This window comes from Budorcas taxicolor, chromosome 4 (assembly GCF_023091745.1).
Source record: "Budorcas taxicolor isolate Tak-1 chromosome 4, Takin1.1, whole genome shotgun sequence".
Taxonomy (NCBI): Eukaryota; Metazoa; Chordata; class Mammalia; order Artiodactyla; family Bovidae; genus Budorcas; species Budorcas taxicolor.
Genome location: NC_068913.1, coordinates 34894234 through 34916183, shown reverse-complemented (window position 1 = coordinate 34916183; position 21950 = coordinate 34894234). Strand labels below are relative to the sequence as shown.

Here is a 21950-nt window from a genome sequence, read left to right as displayed (position 1 = left end):
CTGCCAACAACAAAGACAAAACGTGTCAAGAGTTACCGACTGCGATGCCAAGAGTGACACTTCTACAACCTGAGAGCGCTACCTCGAAGAATCCCAACACATTAGCCAAAAAATAAAACAACAGTTTCCTATAAGTTCATATCAGTGTGGTTAACTGATTGTAAAATGACCCCATGTTTCATCTCTCTCTGGGTTTTTGCCTTCTTATAACGTGACCTTGCAGCCTCTCCATGGAAGAAGTAGAATCTGTCTTCCTACCCTTGGAATCTGGGTTGGCCTTGGGACTTGCTCTGGCCAACAGGATGTGGTGGAAGTGACGGTTTCCAGCTCCAAGCCTATGATTCAGGGGGCCTTGAGTGCTCCTGTCTCTCTCATTCTGCCACAACCACAAGCCCGGCTGGCTTGCTGGAAGACAAGGCGCAGACAGAAGAGTGTTGTGTGGGCCCCAGCCAACCAGCCCATTGCTCACAGCACACACGCGTGAGCCCAGCTGAGATCTCCTCTGCCTAGCCCAGACAGCAGAACTGTCTGGCTGACCCACTTAAGACTTCAGAGCCAAGAACAAATGTTCACTATTGTGCATTCCTGGGGGCTAGTGGGTGGTTGTCTTGCAGCAGTATCTGTGGCCATCAATAATGGACATAGGCAGTTTTGCTGGAATTGGATCAGAGTCTTAGAAAAGCCGTGAGCCATGCAGCAAAGAAGAGAGTTCCTTACACAGCCAGATCGTGTGCTGCTCTCAAGATGCACTGAGTTCTTTTGGGGTTTTTTGGCCATGCTGCAGCTTCTGAGATCTTAGTTCTCCTTAGGGATAGAACTCAGGCCACAGTACTGAAAGGAACTGAGTCCTAACCACTGGAGCACCGAAGAAGTCCCTGCATCGCCATTCTTAATCTACATCATGAGAATCATAGCAGCTTCAAGTCGGGAAGGACTTCACAGGATGTCGAGTCCAGCTCTCCAAGTTTGTGCCAGGGCACACACCCCAGGCCAGCTCCCATCCTTTGTTTTAGGAAGGAGGAAGTTTGCTAGAGGAAGTCTTTTGTTAAAAAGTTCTTTTTCAAATCAAGGAGAAATGTACATCCTTTTGCCTAATACTGCCCTTCAAAGAACTGGAATATAAGCTAAAAAGCCCTGTGCATCTTTGGTAACTCCTTTCACTCCCAACATTCCAGCTGCCCTTCTCTGGACACATTGATCAAAATGTCTTTTTAAACAGTGGGCCTAGAACTGATACAACATTGGGGATCTTCCCAGGATCATACCATGAGTCCAACAGATCCATTTCTTTGGGCTCTATGCCTGAGCTAACGGAGCCCACAGCGCTGTTTCTAAACACCTCGGAACAAATCACTCAGATGGTTCGTCTGGTCTTCTTATCTAGACCCGTGGGATCTTTTTCAAACAGATAGCTCTTCAGACCGGTCTCTCCTATCCCTCACTCAGAAGACTGATCTTCCGAATCTAACAATCCAAGAGTCAGTAACTTCCATCAGTTGAATACCTTAACCTCAGAGTAAAGCACTAATTTGGATTCTCTGGTGACTTAGACGGTTAACAGTCTGCCTGCAATGCTTTTGAACTGTGGCATTGGAGAAGACTCTTCAGAGTTCCTTGGGCTGCAAGGAGATCCAACCAGTCCATCCTAAAGGAGATCAGTCCTGGGTGTTAATTGGAGGGACTGAAGGTGAAGCTGAAACTCCAATACTTTGGCCATCTGATGCAAAGAGCTGACTCATTTGAAAAGACCTTGATGCTGGGAAAGATTGAGGACAGGAGGAGAAGGGGATGACAGAGGATGAGATGGTTGGATGGCATCAGTGACTCGATGGACATGGGTTTGGGTGAACTCCAGGAGTTGGTCATGGACAGGGAGGCTTGGCGTGCTGCGGTTCATGGGGTCACAAAGAGGTGGAGACGACTGAGCTGAAATGAACTGAGTTCAATCCCTGGGTCCGGAAGATCCCTTGGAGATGGAAATGGCAACCCACTCTAGTATTCTCGCCTGGAAAATCCCATGGACAGAGAAGCCTGGTAGGCTACAGTCCATAGAATCACAAAGAGTCAGACATGACTGAGTGACTACACTTTTACTTTCAAAGCAATAATTATCAAATAATTATCTAATCAAGCACCAATACCAGTGATGCCTGATTACAATCTTTTGGTCATAGTTATAAAGAGCACCTGCATATCATCTGTCAGAGAGGTTGGGTGGAAATTTTACAATCTTCTGTTGGGGTCATCCTGAGAAACCTGGAATGCATGCACAGATCGATGTCTAAATAGGATGGAAATGTTATACTGACACATACTTCTAAGTTTCAATGATGCTGGTTTAAATATAAAACTGTCACCACTGATTATGGTATGCTATCAAAGGGCAGCTCACACATCACCAAATCAAGACACTCAGAAAAATTACACTCACTTTTCACTACCAAACCACATATTTTAGTTTAACTGTATATTCAGTATTTTAGAAGGAAGTCCAGGCCTGTCTTCTGACCCAGGTACAATCTTCTGCATTTCACAGTGATGAGCCAGATATTCCCATAGAGCTTTCCTTTTTCATTCCTCAATTTCTCCAGCTCTTACCTTCTAATTCCTTTTCTCTTATCAAGCAAAGCAAATGTATCCTAGAATATTCCAGGGCTCTCAGAACTCAGTGCTCCACTTCTATTCTTTAGCTGCCCTGTTCAGAATCTTCTCAAAGGAACTAAGCACTTGACTCTGGGTGAGGCTCCTTCCCAAACACCCAGGCCTGCTGGAAACCCCTCATTGAATCACAACCCCACCTAGACATGGATTTGAGAAGGTCAAATGTGTGAGTCAGTACTGGGGAGAAGGGCAGATACCAATTCTCCAAATGAAATGGGATGCTTTCAGAGTAACACAAGGAGACTCAGAGGCAAAACACCAACTTCTGAATCACCAAAATCTCTTCATGAAGCTTCACAGTAAGGCTTCCTATCCAGGCATGAAGCACATACTCCTTGGTTTCATTTCTAGAGCCCGACTGTCAATAGGAGCCCCATACTTACAAGAGAACATCCTGAAACTCCATGATGCCTTGGGCCACCAAATAGGCACCAAACCGGAAACAGCCAGCATAGGAGAAATACATCATTGCCTGAGTGATGGAAAATGTAATTCCAAAGACATGTGCTTTCCTCAAAGAGTTTCTGAAAAGAAGACATTCTCACATTTACTTGACTTTCATTTCTCAGTCCTTAAAACATAATCTTTGATGCATTAGCAGTAGGGGATGGTGGCATAGCAGACAAAGTGGGTTTCATTCCCAAAACATTAAGTTTGGTCCTCACATCTCCACTTTAACGGAGAACTAACCACACCCTGAAGTGTTGAGGTCAAGGTAAAATAAGCCAAGGACAAGAAGAGTTTCTTCGGGGTTAAGACACTCCTATTTGGAACCAGTCTGTTTTTCCATGTCCAGTTCTAACTGTTGCTTCCTGACCTGCATATAGGTTTCTCAAGAGGCAGATCACCTGGGCTGGTATTCCCATCTCTTTCAGAATTTTCCACAGTTTATTGTGATCCACACAGCCAAAGGTTTCGGCCTAGTCAATAAAGCAGAAATAGATGTTTTTGTGGAACTCTCTTGCTTTTTTGATGATCCAGCAGATGTTGGCAATTTAATCTCTGGTTCTTCTGCCTTTTCTAAAACCAGCTTGAACATCTGGAAGTTCACAGTTCATGTACTGCAACAGACTGGTTCCAAATAGGAAAAGGAGTACATCAAGGCTGCATATTGTCACCCTGCTTATTTAACTTACATGCAGAGTACATCATGAGAAATGCTGGGCTGGAAGAAGCACAAGCTTGAATCAAGATTGCTGGGAGAAATATCAATAACCTCAGATATGCAGATGACACCACCCTTATGGCAGAGAGTGAAGAGGAACTCAAAAGCCTCTTGATGAAAGTGAAAGAGGAGAGTGAAAAAGTTGGCTTAAAGGTCAACATTCAGAAAACGAAGATCATGGCATCCGGTCCCATCACTTCACGGCAAATAGATGGGGAAACAGTAGAAACAGTGTCAGACTTTATTTTTTGGGGCTCCAAAATCACTGCAGATGGGGACTGCAGCCATGAAATTAAAAGACGCTTACTCCTTGGAAGAAAAGTTATGACCAACCTAGATAGCATATTCAAAAGCAGAGACATGACTTTGCCAACAAAGGTCCGTCTAGTCAAGGCTATGGTTTTTCAAGTGATCATGTATGGATGCGAGAGTTGGACTGTGAAGAAAGCTGAGCGCTGAAGAATTAATGCTTTTGAACTGTGGTGTTGGAGAAGACTCCCAAGAGTCCCTTGGACTACAAGGAGATCCAACCAGTCCATTCTAAAGGAGATCAGCCCCGGGTGTTCTTTGGAAGGAATGATGCTGAAGCTGAAACTCCAATATTTTGGCCACCTCATACAAGAGTTGACTCATTGGAAAAGACACTGATGCTGGGAGGGATTGAGGGCAGGAGGAAAAGGGGACGACAGAGGATGAGATGGCAGATGGCATCACCGACTCAATGGACATGAGTTTGAGTGAACTCCAGGAGATGGTGATGGACAGGGATGGACAGCACTCCAAGGATGGCGTGCTGTGGTTCATGAGGTAGCAAAGAGTCGGACATGACTGAGCTACTGAACTGAACTGAAGTGAAGGCACTCCTTCCCTTTTCCCCCACCCGTGGACATGTAACATATACGTACTCTACACTGAACAATCGCTCAACACGTGTTGACCCAACACCCATGAGCTGCAGGGACGTGAAGGGCCACACAGAGGTGCCAGCTGTGTTCTTGTCCTTGGGGCCCAGGAGCTGAGCTGGATGATTCATGCAGTGGAAGTTTCCCTTGTAACACGTTACAGCATGAGAGGAGGAGGCACTAACCCTCTGGGGGTTTAGGGAAGGCGCCCCCAGGGAGTTAACACGTGTGGTTTTGAGCCACATGGAGCTGGGTGGTGTGGGCGCAGACTGGTGAGTGGGCCTGTTTCAAGCAGAGCAGCTCTGCTTCTGTTTCGAGGACTGGGATTTAAACAATTTTTTTCCTGTAAAAAGGCTCTATTACAAAACCCAGGTCTGCTCCTTTCATCGTATAAGAAACAAAAGAGTCAAAGAAGTCGAGCCTGCTCATATCCACGTCACTTTTTAGAGCACTCACTGTGAGTTCATTAAAGGACAAAGGGTCTGCACTGGAGACAGGTAAAGAGAACAAGGAAGGGAGGGTGTCCTCAGGAAGCACCCCCTCAAGCCTCACAGACACCCCGAATTTCATGTTCCACGAAGAACTCATTCCCAGCAGGATCATGTAGTAGGGTCATCACGCAAGCACAGGGTCAGAGGCATCCTCAGTATCCTCGCTCCCTCCCCTGCCCTCGGTTACTTGTTCTCACTGGATCCACCTCAGAGACGTCCTTGCCTTAGGTCAGGTCCCGTGATTCCTCTCTTGGAGAATTAACAACTGCTTCCCAATTGGTTCCCTTCTAGAAGTCTCTCCACTTACTCCCTACCTTCTGGTCAAACTAATTTTCCTGAAAACAAACCTGATGATTGAAAAACTCCCCATACTCCCTCCTACTCATCAGTGGCTATTACCTGTATGGTACCTGCAAACTCTGGGCATACATATATTCAAACCTCTCCTCCCGAGTCAAAGAAACAACAGTCCGGAAGTTTTCTATCGCTTCAGTGGCAATCTGTAAGAAAGAACACTCTGTCACTAAAGGTACAAAAGCCAACAGTGGCAATGAGTTGGAATTCCACTAGAGAGATTAATATTATATATTAAATAATATTTATTATGATCTCTGAGTTTCTTTGCTATTGAAAGAGATACCAAGTACATTATCAAATTGAGTTTTAGATCTGGAAAGAACATGAGCTAATTTAAACTCCTCTCTGCAGAAAGAGATTCTCAAGTGTCAACAGATGAAGGCCCCTACCTAAAGCCACATAGCTTTACAGGAGGGAAAGTAACCTGAGAATTCAGTATTTTACCTCTATTGAAGTGCTCTTTCTTCTATGATGGTCACATAATTTTCAGTTCATAATTATTATATATAAATTATTATAATATCATTATAATTGCTATTATTAAAAATATATAATGTTTGTATTTTTCTCTGCATAATTGTCATTTGAGACAACTACAGAATATTTGCTAAATACTGAAAAGGTAAAGAAGGTAATAAAAAGTTACATATTGGTGTATTTTACATAATACCTTACATGCTGTTATTTTCTAAAAACATACCTGTTTAACAAAATTGAACTGAAGTTCTATGTTTGGCTTTACAGCCTTATTTTTTACTTTAACAAATATCAAGAGCCTTCTCTAAGGTTATTAAATATATATATTAACAATGAGTTGTTTAAAGGGCCACTGAACAAAGCTTTTACTGAACAAAGTTTTCAATTCTTTTTAAAAAGACTGCTGTGAAAACATCCTTGTACATTTATGTCCCAATTAAATTATTCTCTTAGACATTCTTAAAAGTGAGTTAACAAAATCAAAGAAAATAATTTTTAAGGAGTATAGCACATATTAACAATTTGTTTTCCAGAAAGTTTCTATCATTTGATTATGTTTTAGTTGAAAGTTAACTTCCAACAAGGCTATTTCATTAGGACAAATACATCATTTACCACCTTTTAGAGTCTGGGTAAAAAGGCTATAGAAAATACAGAAAACACCAGTGTACAATACAAAATGATATTTCAGCCTGCTTCAGTGTGGGACCTTAAAACATCTGTCTTGTTCTCATCTATAAAATGAGGGTAGACAAGAGGGTCTCTGGAGTCCCTTTTAACTCTAATTTTAAGACAAATAATTTTTAGATTGTAAGTCTAAATTATAAATCACTAAGAGAAATTACCCATATTAAGATGTACTTCCTTTCTCTGGCCTCTTCCCTGGTCAGAACTGACTCTAATACAGACAAATTCAATTATATGAGAGTGATTTATGGCAAAAAAAAATCACAAATCCAAAATCTCACTGATTCTTTACTGAACCCTATACCAATACCTACCTTCAAAGATAACAGTGAATATTTGACAGGATGTTGTTGGTTTTAAAGACTAATGCAAAAGGCTACTAGAAGAAAGAAATTAAATACCATATTCTTAAAAACAAAAAAAAGTATTTTAAAAATAAAGTTAAAAATATTATATTCTGACCCAGCAGGCCAACAAGACTGAACTAAGTTTACCATAAGCTACTAACAAATACAGGGAAATGTCCAGATTCAATTTATGTTAAAATATTTTATGCAATTCTTTACATATTATAAAAATTATACTTATTTTAGAAAACAGTAACAGTGCAGAAAGCAAAAAGTTAGAGGAAAAAAATCCACCTCCAATCAAACCCACAGAGATAATCATTGGTAGAAATATTTTCATTTATGAGGCTTCAGACAAAGAAAAGAGGCTTATTTTGCAATAGTTAAGAAAATTCAGCAAACTTTAAAACGGTCTGCTGAAGAAAAACAGACTTCACTGAGAATTTCAATGTAATGATTTTAAGAAATACTTATTTTCTGGGCACATTTTTTTCTAAAGCCAGTGTGTATTGTTTGGTTTGTAACGTCATCACTTTATAGAGTGTGTGGACAGCCCAATAAAAGTGAGTTCATGAGTTGCACACCTTGAATAGTGAGTAAAAAATATAATCACTGCACAGTCATCTTCATCTTGTCACACAAGAAGAAATTAGGAAAAGGCTTAATTAGTATTCTGCATCCTCGCAGCTTCATTTACTCCAAATTTTACAGAGACTCATAACCACTGTGAGGAGAGAGAAGTAGTAATTCAAGAGGAGGAAATATTAATAGCACTGGGTTTCCCTCAGAAACTATCATGTACTAAATAATTTTTAGGAATGCAAAAAATACACACAGGTTTCCTGAAAAACCTCACACTTCTCTTCCTACCCTTGTAGCAACTCAAGTGTGATTACAGCTTTTATTTCTAAAAAAGAAAAAGCATCAATTCTATAAAAATGTTCATTCATGAATAATGTGACAGACATCAATGGGGCAGAGATCACGAGCAGTGTAGAGGTTTTAAGAGCCGGCTCTGAGATCACACAATCCTGGACCTGCTCCGTCCTTCTAAGGGAAACAACAGATATGCTACTGGTCACCACCTAGGTAGGGAAGATGGTCATTTATCAATAAACAAGTGGGAAAGAAACAGCAAGTGCAGAAAAGTGTCAGGAATGAACTCGAATGTCAGGAGAGACCTCTCAGAAGAGCTATGAAGACCAGAGGGAACCAGCTTGGAGTTTTGTAGGAACTGAAAGGAGGCCCATGAGGCCAGGGCAGGGTGGATGAGGGAGACAGCAGTGCAAGACAGGGTCAGAGCAGTCATCATGGGCTGGCTCACGCAGAGTTTCAAATCCAGGGTTGATTTTATTGCCAGTGTGATCAGAAGTCACTGGAGGGGTGGAGGTTCAGTTCAGTTCAGTTGCTCAGTCGTGTCCAACTCTTTGAGACCCCATGAACCGCATGCAGCACGCCAGGCCTCCCTGTCCATCACCAACTGCCGAAGTTCACCCAAACCCACGTCCACTGGGTGACGCCATCCAACCATCTCATCCTCTGTCGTCCCCTTCTCCTCCTGCCTTCAATCTTTCCCAGCATCAGGGTCTTTTCAAATGAGTCAGCTCTCAGCATCAGGTGGCCAAATTATTGGAGTTTGAAATTCAGCATTAGTCCTTACAATGAATGTTCAGGACTGATTTCCTTCAGGATGGACTGGCTGGATCTCCTTGCAGCCCAGGGGACTCTCAAGAGTCTTCTCCAACACCATTGTTCAAAAGCATCACTTCTGTGGTGCTCAGCTTTCGTTATAGTCCAACTCACATCCATACATGACCACTGGAAAAACCATAGCCTTGACTAGATGGACATTTGTTGACAAAGTAATGTCTCTGCCTTTCAATATGCTGTCTAGATTGGTCATAACTTTCCTTCCAAGGAGTAAGCGTCTTTTAATTTCACAGCTGCAGTCACCATCTGCAGTGATTTTGGAGCACAGAAAAATAAAGTCAGTCACTGTTTCCACTGTTTCCCCATCTATTTCCATGAAATGATGGGACCAGACGCTATGATCTTAGTTTTCTGAATGTTGAGCTTTAAGCCAACTTTTTCACTTTCCTCTTTCACTTTCATCAAGGGACTCTTTAGTTCCTCTTCACCTTCTGCCATAAGGGTGGTGGCATCTGCATATCTGAGGTTATTGATCTTTCTCCAGGCAATCTTGTTTCCCCCTTGTGCTTCTTCCAGTCCAGCATTTCTCATGATGTACTCTGCATATAAGTTAAGTAACCAGGGTGACAATATACAGCCTTGACGTACTCCTTTTCCTATTTGGAACCAGTCTGTTTTTCCATGTCCAGTTCTAACTGTTGCTTCCTGACCTGAATAAAGGTTTTTCAAGAGGCAGGTCAGGTGGTCTGGTATTCCCATCTTTCTCAGAATTTTCCACCGTTTATTGTGATCCACACAGTCAAAGGCTTTGGCATAGTCAATAAAGCAGAAATTGATGTTTTTCTGGAACTCTCTTGTTTTTTCCATGATCCAGCGGATGTTGGCAATTTGATCTCTGGTTCCTCTGCCTTTTCTAAAACCAGCTTGAACATCTGGAAGTTCACGGTTCACATATTGCTGAAGCCTGGCTTGGAGAATTTTGAGCATTATTTTACTAGCGTGTGAGATGAGTGCAATTGTGTGGTAGTTTGAGCATTCTATGGCACTGCCTTTCTTTGGGTTTGGAATGAAAACTGACCTTTTCTAGTTCTGTGGCCACTGCTGAGTTTTCCACATTTGCTGGCATCTTGAGTGCAGCACTTTCATAGCATCATCTTTCAGGATTTGAAATAGCTCCACTGGAATTCCATCACCTCCACTAGCTTTGTTCGTAGTGATGCTTGCTAAGGCCCACTTGACGTCGCATTCCAGGATGTCTGGCTCTAGGTGAGTGATCACACCATTGTGATTATCTTGGTAGTGAAGATCTTTTTTGTACAGTTCTTCTGTGTATTCTTGCCACCTCTTCTTAATCTTATGCTTCTGTTAGGTCCTTTATTGAGCCCATCTTTGCAGGAAATGTTTCCTTAGTATCTAATTTTCTTGAAGAGATCTCCAGTTTTTCCCATTCTATTGTTTTCCTCTGTTTCTTTGCATTGATCGTGGTGGAAGGCTTTCTTATCTCTCCTTGCTATTCTTTGGAACTCTGCATTCAAATGGGTATATCTTTCCTTTTCTCCTTTGCTTTTCGCTTCCCTACTTTTCACAGCTATTTGTAAGGCCTCCTCAGACAGCCATTTTGCCTTTTTGCATTTCTTTTTTTGGGGGATTGTCTTTATTCCTGGCTCCTTACAATGTCACGAACCTCCATCCATAGTTCCTCAGGCACTCTGTCTATCAGATCTAGTCCCTTAAATTTATTTCTCACTTCCACTGTATAGTCAGTCATAATGGATTTGATTTAGGTCATAACTGAACGGTCTATTGTTTTTCTCCACTTTCTTCAATTTAACTCTGAATTGGTAATAAGGAGTTCATGAACTGAGCCACAGTCAGCTCCTGGTCTTCTTTTTGCTGACGGTATATAGCTTCTCCATCTTTGGCTGCAAAGAACATAATCAATCTGATTTTGGTGTTGACCATCTGGCGATGTCCATGTGTAGAGTCTTCTCTTGTGTTGCTGGTAGAGGGTGTTTGGTATGACCAGTGCATTTTCTTGGCAAAACTCTATTAGTCTTTGCCCTGCTTCATTCTGCATTCCAACACCAAATTTGCCTGTTACTCCAGGTGTTTCTTGACTTCCTACTTTGGCATTCCAGTCCCCTATAATGAAAAGGACATCTTTTGGGGGTGTTAGTTCTAGAACGTCTTTTAGGTCTTCATAGAACCGTTCAGATTCAGCTTCTTCAGAGTTACTGGTCAGGGCATAGACTTGGATTACGGTGATATTAAATGGTTTGCCTTGGAAACAAACAGAGATCATTCTGTCATTTTTGAGATTGCACCCAAGTACTGCATTTCAGACTCTTTTGTTGACCATGATGGCTACTCCATTTCTTCTGAGGGATTCCTGCCCACAGTAGTAGACATAATGGTCATCTGAGTGAAATTCTCCCATTCCAGTCCATTTTAGTTCGCTGATTGCTAGAATGTCGATGTTCACTCTTGTCATCTCCTGTTTGACCACTTCCAATTTGCCTTGATTCATGGACCTAACATTCTAGGTTCTTATGCGATATTGCTCTTTACAGCATCGAACTTTGCTTCTATCACCAGTCCCATTCACAACTGGGTGTTGTTTTTGCTTTTGGCTCCATTCCTTCATTCTTTCTGGAGTTATTTCTCTACTGATCTCCACTAGCATATTTGGCACCTACCAACTTGGGGAGTTCCTCTTTCAGTGTCCTATCTTTTTGCCTTTTAATACTGTTTATGGGGTTCTCAAGGCAAGAATACTGAAGTGGTTTGCCATTCCCTTCTCCAGTGGACCACATTCTGTCAGATTTTATTGCCAGTGTGATCAGAAGTCACTGGAGGGGTGGTGGTTAGCAAGATCTTATTTGTGTTATAAGAGATGACTGTGGCCTCTGTTAGACAAATATAAAACGTGGACAAAGGGACCAATTAGGCTGCTGCTATGTGACTTTTGTCAAGTTACCTAACTCCTCTGAACCCTGAGTTTTATGATCTAACAGGGTAATTCAAAAGGGTTATTGAGAGTATCAATTGAGAACATGTAGCATTCTTAGCATGATGCCTGGTATATAATAAACAATCAATAAATGGTAGCCTGAGACTGATGATCAGATGGGAGCTGACTTTTACTATTTCATAGACTGGTTGCTGCAGCAATCACTTCCTCTACCTGCTTTTATCTCTCTCATGAACCACCACTAATTTAGAGCATTTACCTCACTCCCGACCTTTATCCAGAAAACCTGCTAAACTCAAACATATCTGTTTCCATCTGCACCCCTTCACCTGCCCGAATTCCAACAAATTACCAGAGTCTTGAAGCTAATGCAATACTTCAACGGAAAACCTGTGGCTTACAATGAATCAGCTTTCGACTGGTCTTCTTCCTACAAACAACCTGAACCTCCTCTCTGGGGCACTTTGAACACCTCTGTAAACGATGACACTAGAAACAGTAATGCACTTTCTTTGTGTGCACGCTTTTCCATCTTCTCATTAGATGAATCAACACCTCAGGGGAAAATCCCACAAAGGACAGGATTAACTGGAGTGACTGGTCACAGGACGGACTCCCTGCCAGAGGCCAACGTCACCTGGGCCTGACCACAGCCAATGTCCGAGGACCAGCACCATGCTGCTGGACTTCAGGACCAAAGGGAAACCTCACATGAGGACTTTCTCCCCCAGACAATCACCGAGAAGCACTAAAGCTGATCCAAAGAAGTTTCCTGAAGGAATCCCAAGGACACAGGGTACAGAAAGTCAGAGGAGATAGCAGGGAGGCAACAGAAAAAGTGTGAGTGCTGATAACCAACCAAAGGACCCCTTTCATCATCCTTATTGGTGAGATGCCTCATCCAGAGACAAAGGACCCAAGGCCACTGGATCTGCCTGGGTCACTGCCTTGACTCTTAGGGACCTTGGAGGGTCCACAGGTAGATGTCACCCTATCCTGGACGGTAGGCCTAGTTCTGAGGGAGCTCGGCTCTGACTGCTCATTTCTGCAGTGATACAGATCATGTGATATCAGACTATGCTCCACCATCAGCAGACTCTGTTTTTTTTTTTTTTTTTAATGGAGGATAACTCCTTTACAATGTTTTGGTTTCTTCTGTACAATAACGTGAATCAGCTCTAAGTGTACATATACCACCTTCCCTCTGAGCCTCCTGCTTCCCCTCCATCCTACTCCTCTAGGTCAGCACAGGGCACTGAGTTGAGTTACCTGTGTTAAACAGCAGCTTCCCACCAGCTATGTATTTTACACATGGTAGTCTGTATATGTCAAAGACCTCTTTGTTTCTTAACTGAGGTACAACTTGGGAGCATGACTGTCTGCGTTTGAATCGTGGCTCTGAAACTTATGAGCTCTAAGGCACTGTGGCATTACCTGCCTGTGCCTCAGCCTCCCCTGCGAAAGGAGCTAATAGAAGAACCTGTCTCACAGGCCACCCTGAGGAGTAGGGCAACTGCCGTATACACATCTGTTCAAAACAACAACTCCACTCAAAACTCGGTAATAACCTAAGCGAAGAAAGAATTTGACTAAGAACAGATACATGTGTAACTGAATCACTTTGTTGCACACCTCAAACTAACACAACAGTGTTAATCAACTATACTCCAATATAAAGTAAAACCTTTTGGGAAAAAAAAGGGAGATTCAAAATCCAAATCAAGCAACAATAACAAACAGGCAAGCATGCAACATGCTTCCCCCATCCCCAGCAAAATGTGTTAGGATAAAGGGTAAACAGGGCTTCCCAGGTGGTTAAGGCATTGGTAAAGAATTCGCTTGCCAATACAAGAAACAGGAGACGCAGGTTTGATCGCTGGGTTGGGAAGACCTCCTGGAGAAGGAAATGACAACCCACTCCAGTTATTCTTGCCTGGGAAATCCCATGGACAGAGGAGCTTCGCAGGCTATAGTCCATGGGGTTGCAAACAGTCGGACATGACTGAGCGACTAACAACAATAACAGACGGCAAACACAGGTAGCATGAAGGGAGGAGGTGTAATGAGAGGGAAAGAGTGATAATATTTTAGCCAGTTAGAGTGAATACCTTTAAGAATTTTCAAGTTTTTTAAAACTCCCCTCCCCACATCTAATTAAATAGGCCTCCTTTCCTCAATAAAGCAATGGATTTCTGGAGAAAAGTGAAGGAAGGAGAAAAAGTGATATGAAAGCAATTTTAACTAGAAAAGTCCAACAAAATGAGTCTTCAGTCTGTGAATCTAAGAATTGGTTTTGCTACTTTTCTTCAGTTTGCAATCTGCTGAGTAAGTGTCAAATAAGACAGCTTTGAGGAATGGTTATAAAAACATTCTCAGGGACTTCCCTGGTGGTCCAGTGGTTAAGACCCCTGTGCTCCTAATGCCGGGGGCCACGGTTCAATCCCTGGTCCAGGGACTAAGATCCCACATGCTGCAACTAAGTTCACAGGCCACAGTGAAGACTCAGCACAGCCAAATAAACAAAAACCAAAGCCATCCTCAGAGCACAGAAAGTAGCCATGACTAACAGAACAACACTGCTTTGAATATTTTACTCTACCCAGGTCAGAAATTTTATCTCATTTGACTCACCTTCCCAGCACCTTCCAGCTCTTTCTTATCTTTCAGGGCTTGTCCAGACAGCATTTTCATTTCAATAACTCCTGCTACTGCAATGATGGGTACAATTGCTAACAGGAGAAGTGTTAACTGCCAGCCATAGATGAGGGATATAATAATGCCTGTGCCAAGATTTGCAATATTCTGGGTAATTACAGCAAGCCTGGAACCTATAGCCTGCAAAATGAACAGAAAACACTGTTAGAGAGACACCTTCTGATCATCTCTAAAGTCCATGCTTATGTATTTCTTAGTGATTATGAAAATTCAGCTTTGTGAAAATCTCATCTCCTCAGTTATGACCGAATAAGTTAAGAGTAAAAGTTTACATGTACATTTATTTGGTCTCCCAGATGAGGATTTCCATGACCTCAGAATAAATACTGAAAGTAGGTCAATAATTCAGAGTTCAATTACATATTTCTATCTCATTTGATTTTTTAATACCATGAAACTTTTCATTAAACAATGACACCATGATCCCTAACACAAACTCTGCAAATTAGCAAGATAAAATAGCCTGACAATTACGTTCAACTGCGACTGTTGGAAATTTCCAATGTGAGATGCATAACTACCCATAATTTACGCCTAATATTGAACATTGAGGGTATCCAAATATTTTGTGGCTTATTTGAGATGCTTATTGTGTTTAGAGGGCTTCCCAGGTGGTACAGTGGTCAAGAATCCACCTGCAAATGCAGGAGACGCAGGTTTCATCCCTGGGTCAGGAAGATACCCTGGAGTAGGAAATGGCAACCCATTCCAATATCCTTGCCTGGAGAATCCCATGGACAGAGGAGCCTGGTGAACTACAGTCCATGGGGTCTCAAAAGAGTCGGACACGACTGAGGGAGAGCTAGAGAGACTGTATTAAAAAAAAAATACACAGAGCTGAATGTTATGGAATTTAAATTTACGATACTAAGCAGGAATCAGAACCTTCAGTTTACATGCCAGAAGGAGCCTGAAGCATAACTGTCAGAAGCTTTCAGTTATTTCCAACTGAAAAGTCAGAAGTCAAAATACAAAGTCAATTTGCTTCACTACTCTACACTTCCTTCCCTTACCCTGGAAATGCCCCACAACCTCAAGCCTTTCCAAATTCCTGCTCTGGCCCATGTCTTATCAACTCTCCAAATTTCCTCTGCCTGAGTGGGGCCATTCTCAGGGAAAGATTAATGATGGAGAACAGTCTAGAATGGTCGTTTCCACCTCTGGGGCCCTGGTCAAATTTTTTCCAATCCCAAAATGACTAGGTACACTGATTAATAACCAAAGCTTCTGTCAGCTCTGAGTTTTAAGACAGAATTCTTTCCAGGCCCCCTGCCTCAATGTCAGCCTTCTGACATCATTTGAAACTTATGTTGGTATAAACACTAAACCAGTAACTAGTGGGAAACAGTATTAAAAAACTACCAATAGCTCTATAATTAAATTCCATACCAAGGAACTGCACCAGGGCTGCAAGAAACAGCATATGTAACAGAGCATTTATTTTTATCTGATGCCATCACTGAGCTTATATAAAGGGAGGGTTAGCCGTATCTGGCATAAGTCAGAGTGGAGTGGGCTTTCAAATCAGCTCTGTATTTGCACATTTTCAATTTCAAAGTCAAGGGTTATAATCTGAAAAGAGTCTGTGGCACAGGCAAGATGGAGACTGTTCCTTTTTCAGTATCCACAACCCCTACTCAGAACTCATTTCCCACAGCACCTGACTGCAGAAGCACTCAGAACATCCTCCAAGTTCACAGCAGACAAATTACTCCAGTATCTAAGCTTCCATACACATAAATGTTTCACTGAGGATGGCAGCCAAGGCCACAGAAATAAGTAAAATGGATCAAAGATGCTTCATGAAAGATGATCCAAAAAGCCTAGAACCTTAAGCTGGCGGGGAAGTAAGCCCCTTGGCATAGTATGATTAAATGCTTCCGGTGACATTGCACTGGTTACTGTTCTTTATTCTAATGACACATTCACCATCCCAATATCTATTCTTCATACAGAAAAAGAGTCTCTAGAACAATCCAAGGGAGAGCATAGATTACTAGAAGCCAGAAATTTTTCATTTCAGCAGTGAGGAGGAGGGCAGGTAACATTCTAACGCCAGAGCCCAAGAGTGAAACAAGGTTAGGGCAAAAATGCTCTAATATCTGAAACTCATGAAGTCTATCCTCGAAATCTCTCCACCCCACTATGCCAGCACATTTTTCTACCCACCTTTTCCGGTCTCTCCCTCTCTTGTTATTTATTTCCTCCTCAGAACACCATGAGATCGCTTGAGACCCATTTTTAAATATGTGTGTTTACTAGGAAAAAAAAAAAAGCCTATTTCCCAAACCTCCTTTTGAAATCATCCCCCTTCTCTAGAAATTTTTTTTCTAAAATATATAGTTTCTTTTGACTTCTGCTGCTGTTGTTGCTAAGTTGCTTCAGTCGTGTCTGACTCTCTGCGACCCCATAGACGGCAGCCCACCAGGCTCCCCCGTCCCTGGGATTCTCCAGGCAAGAGCACTGGAGTGGGTTGCCATTTCCTTCTCCAATGCATGAAAGTGAAAAGTGAAGGTGAAGTCTTTTGACTTCTATATGGCTCTTATTTGCTTTTTTTCTCAAAATTCTAACGCTTCTATGAAAATTAAACAGCCCACCATTTTATAGGCAAAATATTGAGATTTTTGAAAGAAAATAAAAGTTTTCTTCTGATTTATGATTAGCAGGATTAAGCAAGCTACTTACTCAAAAATATCAAATCAGAGAAAATCATTGATGGTGAAGTTAAATATGAAAGAATTAGATGAACATCATTACTAACTATATACACACAGACTTGAGTTTGCCCTGTTTTATGTGGCAATGAGTTTTGACAGCACTGCTTGCCTAACATATGTATATATGTATATAAATTATACTACTTCCTACTGGAAAATAGATACACACATGTATATGTATATATATGTGTATGTATTCTCTATTCGAGCATGCTCAGTCATGTCCAACTCTCTGCAACCCCATGGACTATAGCCCAATAGGCTCCTCTGTCCATGGAATTTTCCAGGCAAGAAAATTGGAGTGGGCTGCCATTTCCTCCTCCAATGGATCTTCCCGATCCAGGGATCGAACCCGTATCTCCTGCATCTCCTCCACAGAAGGCAGATTCTTGGCCACTTGGGCCACCTGGGGAGCCCCGTGTGTGTATGTATGTGTATACATTTATACAAATACAGCACACATATCCACCATCATAGGCAGGTCAGTTGGTGGCATGGAGGGGATTCAACTGTCCTCTCTCAGCCAGTTTGTGACAACAGCTATTCTGAGCTTTCTGGTTCTGGTGAAGCTCCCCTATCTGCAGCATCCAGGCAGCATCTACTCAACGTTAGGCTGCAAGGGACCGAATTAGTGGGCTTCCTCCAGGATGAGCCCTCCACACCAGATGGGATGTGGGGCGTGTGTGTCGGTGGGAAGCACATGAACACACATGGCAACGTCTCTGAAAGAGACACTGAAGTTATGGAATCAAAGTTTAGCTAGGGAATACTGGCTTTAGGAAACTTCAGGACACAATTTATTCTCAGAGATCATTATCCCCAGGAATCGCCCTTCCAAGGAGCCAGCACAACGGATGAACCCCAAGCTTGTGGACAGATCCTCATGCTAATTTATTTATTTATTTATTGCGATTCTATGTTTTATTTTGAAAGTTACGGGTATTTACATTTATGAAATTTTAGTCTCTTTTTTTCAACTGGAGAATAACTGCTTTACAATGTTGTGTTCATTTCTACTGTACAATGTGAATCAGCTATCATCTTATGCTAGCTTAAATTAAAAATAAAATAGAGTAATACTTTACATCTTCTTCCACCTACCACGCCATTTCCCTGCCCCACTTACCAGGAAGTCTTATAATGATTTGTCCAGCTGTGTCCTATTCCTCTTTCCCTCTGTCTTAAATTCATTCCCACCAGGCTTTCATCCCCGTCACACCATGGAAACAGGTCTTGTTTGAACCATAAGCACTTCCAAGTGGCTACAACACTGTACAATGTATGCTTGTCTTGCATGCTTATCAGCAGGATTTGAGACCATAGACTGCTCTCTCCTTAAAATGCTTTCTCATGTTGTTCTAGTATACTGCCCATCTCCCTCAACAGCCAAGAATTCTTGCTCTTCTTTGCTGGGTCATCCTCGTAGCTGAGCTCAGACTATGCTGTTTTCTCTACCACCCATGCTCCCTTGGCTATCTCCTCCTGACTCGTGGCTTTAAAAGCCACCCATGGGCTGAAAAATCTCCTAATGTTTACTTCCAGACGTCTCTGCTAACCTCCAGACTTGCAAACCTATTTGCCATCAGGACATCTCCCATCTACTGTGGGAATCTCACATGCACCATGTCCCAAACACAACTCTTTTCACAGGTTTTCTGGTTTCATTAAAAAATAATTCCATTTCTTCAGTTGTACAGATCCAAAATTTTGGAGTCATCCTTAAATCTCCTTTTTCTTATATCTCATAACCACATTCAGCCACTCAACAAATTCTGTTGGCTATTTCTTCCAACTATATCCAATTTGATTTTGTCATCACTTTCACTATGACTATCCTAGTCTAAAACACTATCTTCCCTCCCCCTGGATTACTGCAATAATCCCCCTGCTTCTCCCTGGCCCCTTTAGCCTATTCACACAGCAGTCTTCAGAATTTTCAGATCATGTATCTACTATGTTCAAAACTCGACAATGGTTTCTCATATAACTTCAGATATGTTGTTGATCTCAACTTACGACATTTCCTTTCACTCTTTTTATTCCCAGCTATACTATCTTCCTTGCTGTTTTAGGACCAGTTGTGGAAATACAGGCTCCAGGAGCCTCAGGAGCTTTGCACTTGCTGATCCTTCTGTTAGAGAACATGCCTCTCTAGACATCTACAGGGCTGGCATCTCTCCTTCCTTCATGCCTCTTGAGTATGTCACCATACCACTGAGACTGAGGCCCTCCTTCCCCACCATGCCCTAACAGCGTATCCTGCAGCCATTTTTCCCATAGCACTTACGACAATCTGACATCCTGTGAGGACTTCATAAGCGCAACATTATTGTCTGCTGAGGAAGTTCAAAGTTATTTCAAGTGATGTTTACATTCTGTTCTATTAGATTCTGTACAGTTTGACCTAAACCTCAATTTCTGTTGATGTGTTTGCTTTAAGCAAAGAGATCTGTATTAAAATAACAACGCCTAAGATTTTATTGTGATTTTATAACTCTGTATGTGCTTCCACATTCATAACTGAATTTATCCTTACACAATGCCCATGTATTAGTTAGAAGAAATGTAATCATAGTACTCTTACAGAAAGACTAAAAGCTAAAGATTGATACGGTTCAAGGGAGGAGAGATCACATGTTCCCCCCGCCCAAATTCCACATCATCCTGTGGATTTTTGTCATAAACAGACCAGGTGGCACTAGTGGTGCAGAACCTGCCTGCCAATGCAGGAGACATAACAGACGTGGGTTCAGGCCCTGGGTCAGGAAGATCCCCTGGAGGAGGGCACAGGAAACCCGCTCCAGTGTTCTTGCCTGGAGAATCCTCATGGACAGAGGAGCCTGGTGGGCTACAGTCCATAGGGTCGCAAAGACTCAGACACGACTGAAGCAACTCGGCTGCACACATGATACAGTTAAAGAAAAGACTGTCACTTTACCCACCAATCAAAACATGCTGGTTTAACAGTTTCCAGTTGTATTAATTAAAGAAATTCATGTAGCAGCAGAATTTAAGCTTTATAGTCTGATAAAATTGTTCCTTTTACCCTTGCTTTAATTTTTTCATACTCTTTTCATTTCTTTCAACCTTTGTCTAAATTTTCTTCCCTCCCCTCTGAATTCAGTGACCCTAAACTTTCTTACAGCAACTACACACATTTTTTTTCAGTAGCAATTACAATTTTGGGGGGATTAGCAAAGCATTAAAACACATTGAAAAGATAAAAAAAGAAAAGCCTTGCATGATACACTGATAAACACTTCCTTTTTAAATAATTATCTTTCTACATGTATTTAGATAATAGCATGAATAAGATGGAAAATAACAAAACAAAGCTCAAAAGTTATCACTGTTACAGTGATACAGCATGTGATATTTAAATAGATAATATTTTTTCTGTAAGGCACATGATATGTTACATAGGTTAAAGGTTTGACATTTTCTAAATGATGATGAGAATTAACTGTAGGGAGAGAATTAGTTTCATGCTCAAATTCTAAATGGCCCATTAGGATAATCACAGCAGAAAGGAGGCTGTCATACCCCTTTAACTTGAGCGGCGTCATTGGCAAGCCTGGTCGTCAATGCTCCCGTGGTGTTTTTAGGGTCATCGAACCAGCTCACATCCTGTGGCAGAGAAACTCATTTCATTATCTTAAAGCCTGACGCATGAGACCTTCAGCTCAAGAGCACTGACAGGGTGCCCTTATTCTCCTACATTAAGCACTTAGGATTTGACACTGAATAGATAAGAAAGGGACTTAATAAAGTCATAAAGAGATCATCTCTCAAAAAATTTTTGAGTGCCTACTCTGTTCCAAACATAATTGCTACGTGTTGAACCTATTCAACACTGAACAAAAATGACAGAGTTGCTGCTTTCATGAAGCCCAGATTCCAGGGACAAAGCCACAAATTAATATACACCATGCCAAGGGGTAATAAATGCTAGAAGAAAAACAGAATGGGGTAAGAAGGGAAAAAAAGTTGGCGGAGGCACCATTTTATAGACTGGGGAGGTGAGAGAGAAGGCCTTGCTCAGGTGACCTTTGAGCAGAGACCTGAGTACAGAGAGATGAGAGTATCTGGACAAGGAAGGAACAGCATGTGCAAAAGCCCCGAGGTAGAGGCATTTCCGATCTGCTCACATACAAGCAAGAAAGCGTAAAGGTGGTCACCAGCCTTAAAAGCACCTCTATGTAAATGTACAGAAGCTGCCTCTTCCTCGGGACAGACATCCATTCTCACTGGGCTCTCCCTCATCCCTACCCCCAAATCCACTTACGTCAGCCAATGTGTAGAGAGTAGACTGTGTATGGGGAATGAGGTGAAGCTCTAGGAGATGAGGTCTGGGGAGGTAGTGGGGACACAGGGTTTATGACTTTACTAGCAAATGCAAAGATTCTAGATTTGGGGAATTCCCTGGTGGTCCAGTGGCTAGGACTCCATATTTTCACTGCTAACGGCCTGGGTTCAATCCCTGGTCAGGGAACTAAGATCCCACAAGCTGTATCATGTTGACCACCACCCCCCCCCCCAAAAAAAAGATTCCAGATTTTACCCTGAGAGATATGGGCAGCTTTTAGCAGCTTTTAAGCAGAGGGATGTAATTTAACTTTTATCTTGGAAGAATGATCCTGGTTCTTGGGCAATGAACCTACTGGACTAGGATAAGGATTGGGGCAGTGAGACGGGTTAGGAGGCTGTTGTAATATCGGACAGAGAAGAGGAGACAAGACAACTCCTAGGACTGTAACCTGAGCAACCGGCAGAATGGAGGTGCCGTTTACTGATATCGGGGAGGTCTAGG

At 42.1% G+C, this 21950-nt stretch overlaps 1 protein-coding gene across 2 annotated transcripts in view; it reads right to left on the bottom strand.

The window, feature by feature from the left end:
- Window positions 1–21950, bottom strand: part of ABCB1 (ATP binding cassette subfamily B member 1) — a 101840-nt gene that overhangs the window by 13323 nt on the left and 66567 nt on the right. For both annotated transcript variants that reach the window (XM_052638705.1, XM_052638706.1), the window contains exons 20-23: window positions 20684–20767; window positions 14340–14543; window positions 5619–5719; window positions 3045–3185 (exon numbers count right to left, since the gene is read on the bottom strand). In XM_052638705.1, coding sequence (XP_052494665.1) covers window positions 3045–3185; window positions 5619–5719; window positions 14340–14543; window positions 20684–20767 — 530 coding nt within the window. The remainder of the gene's footprint in view (window positions 1–3044; window positions 3186–5618; window positions 5720–14339; window positions 14544–20683; window positions 20768–21950) is intronic.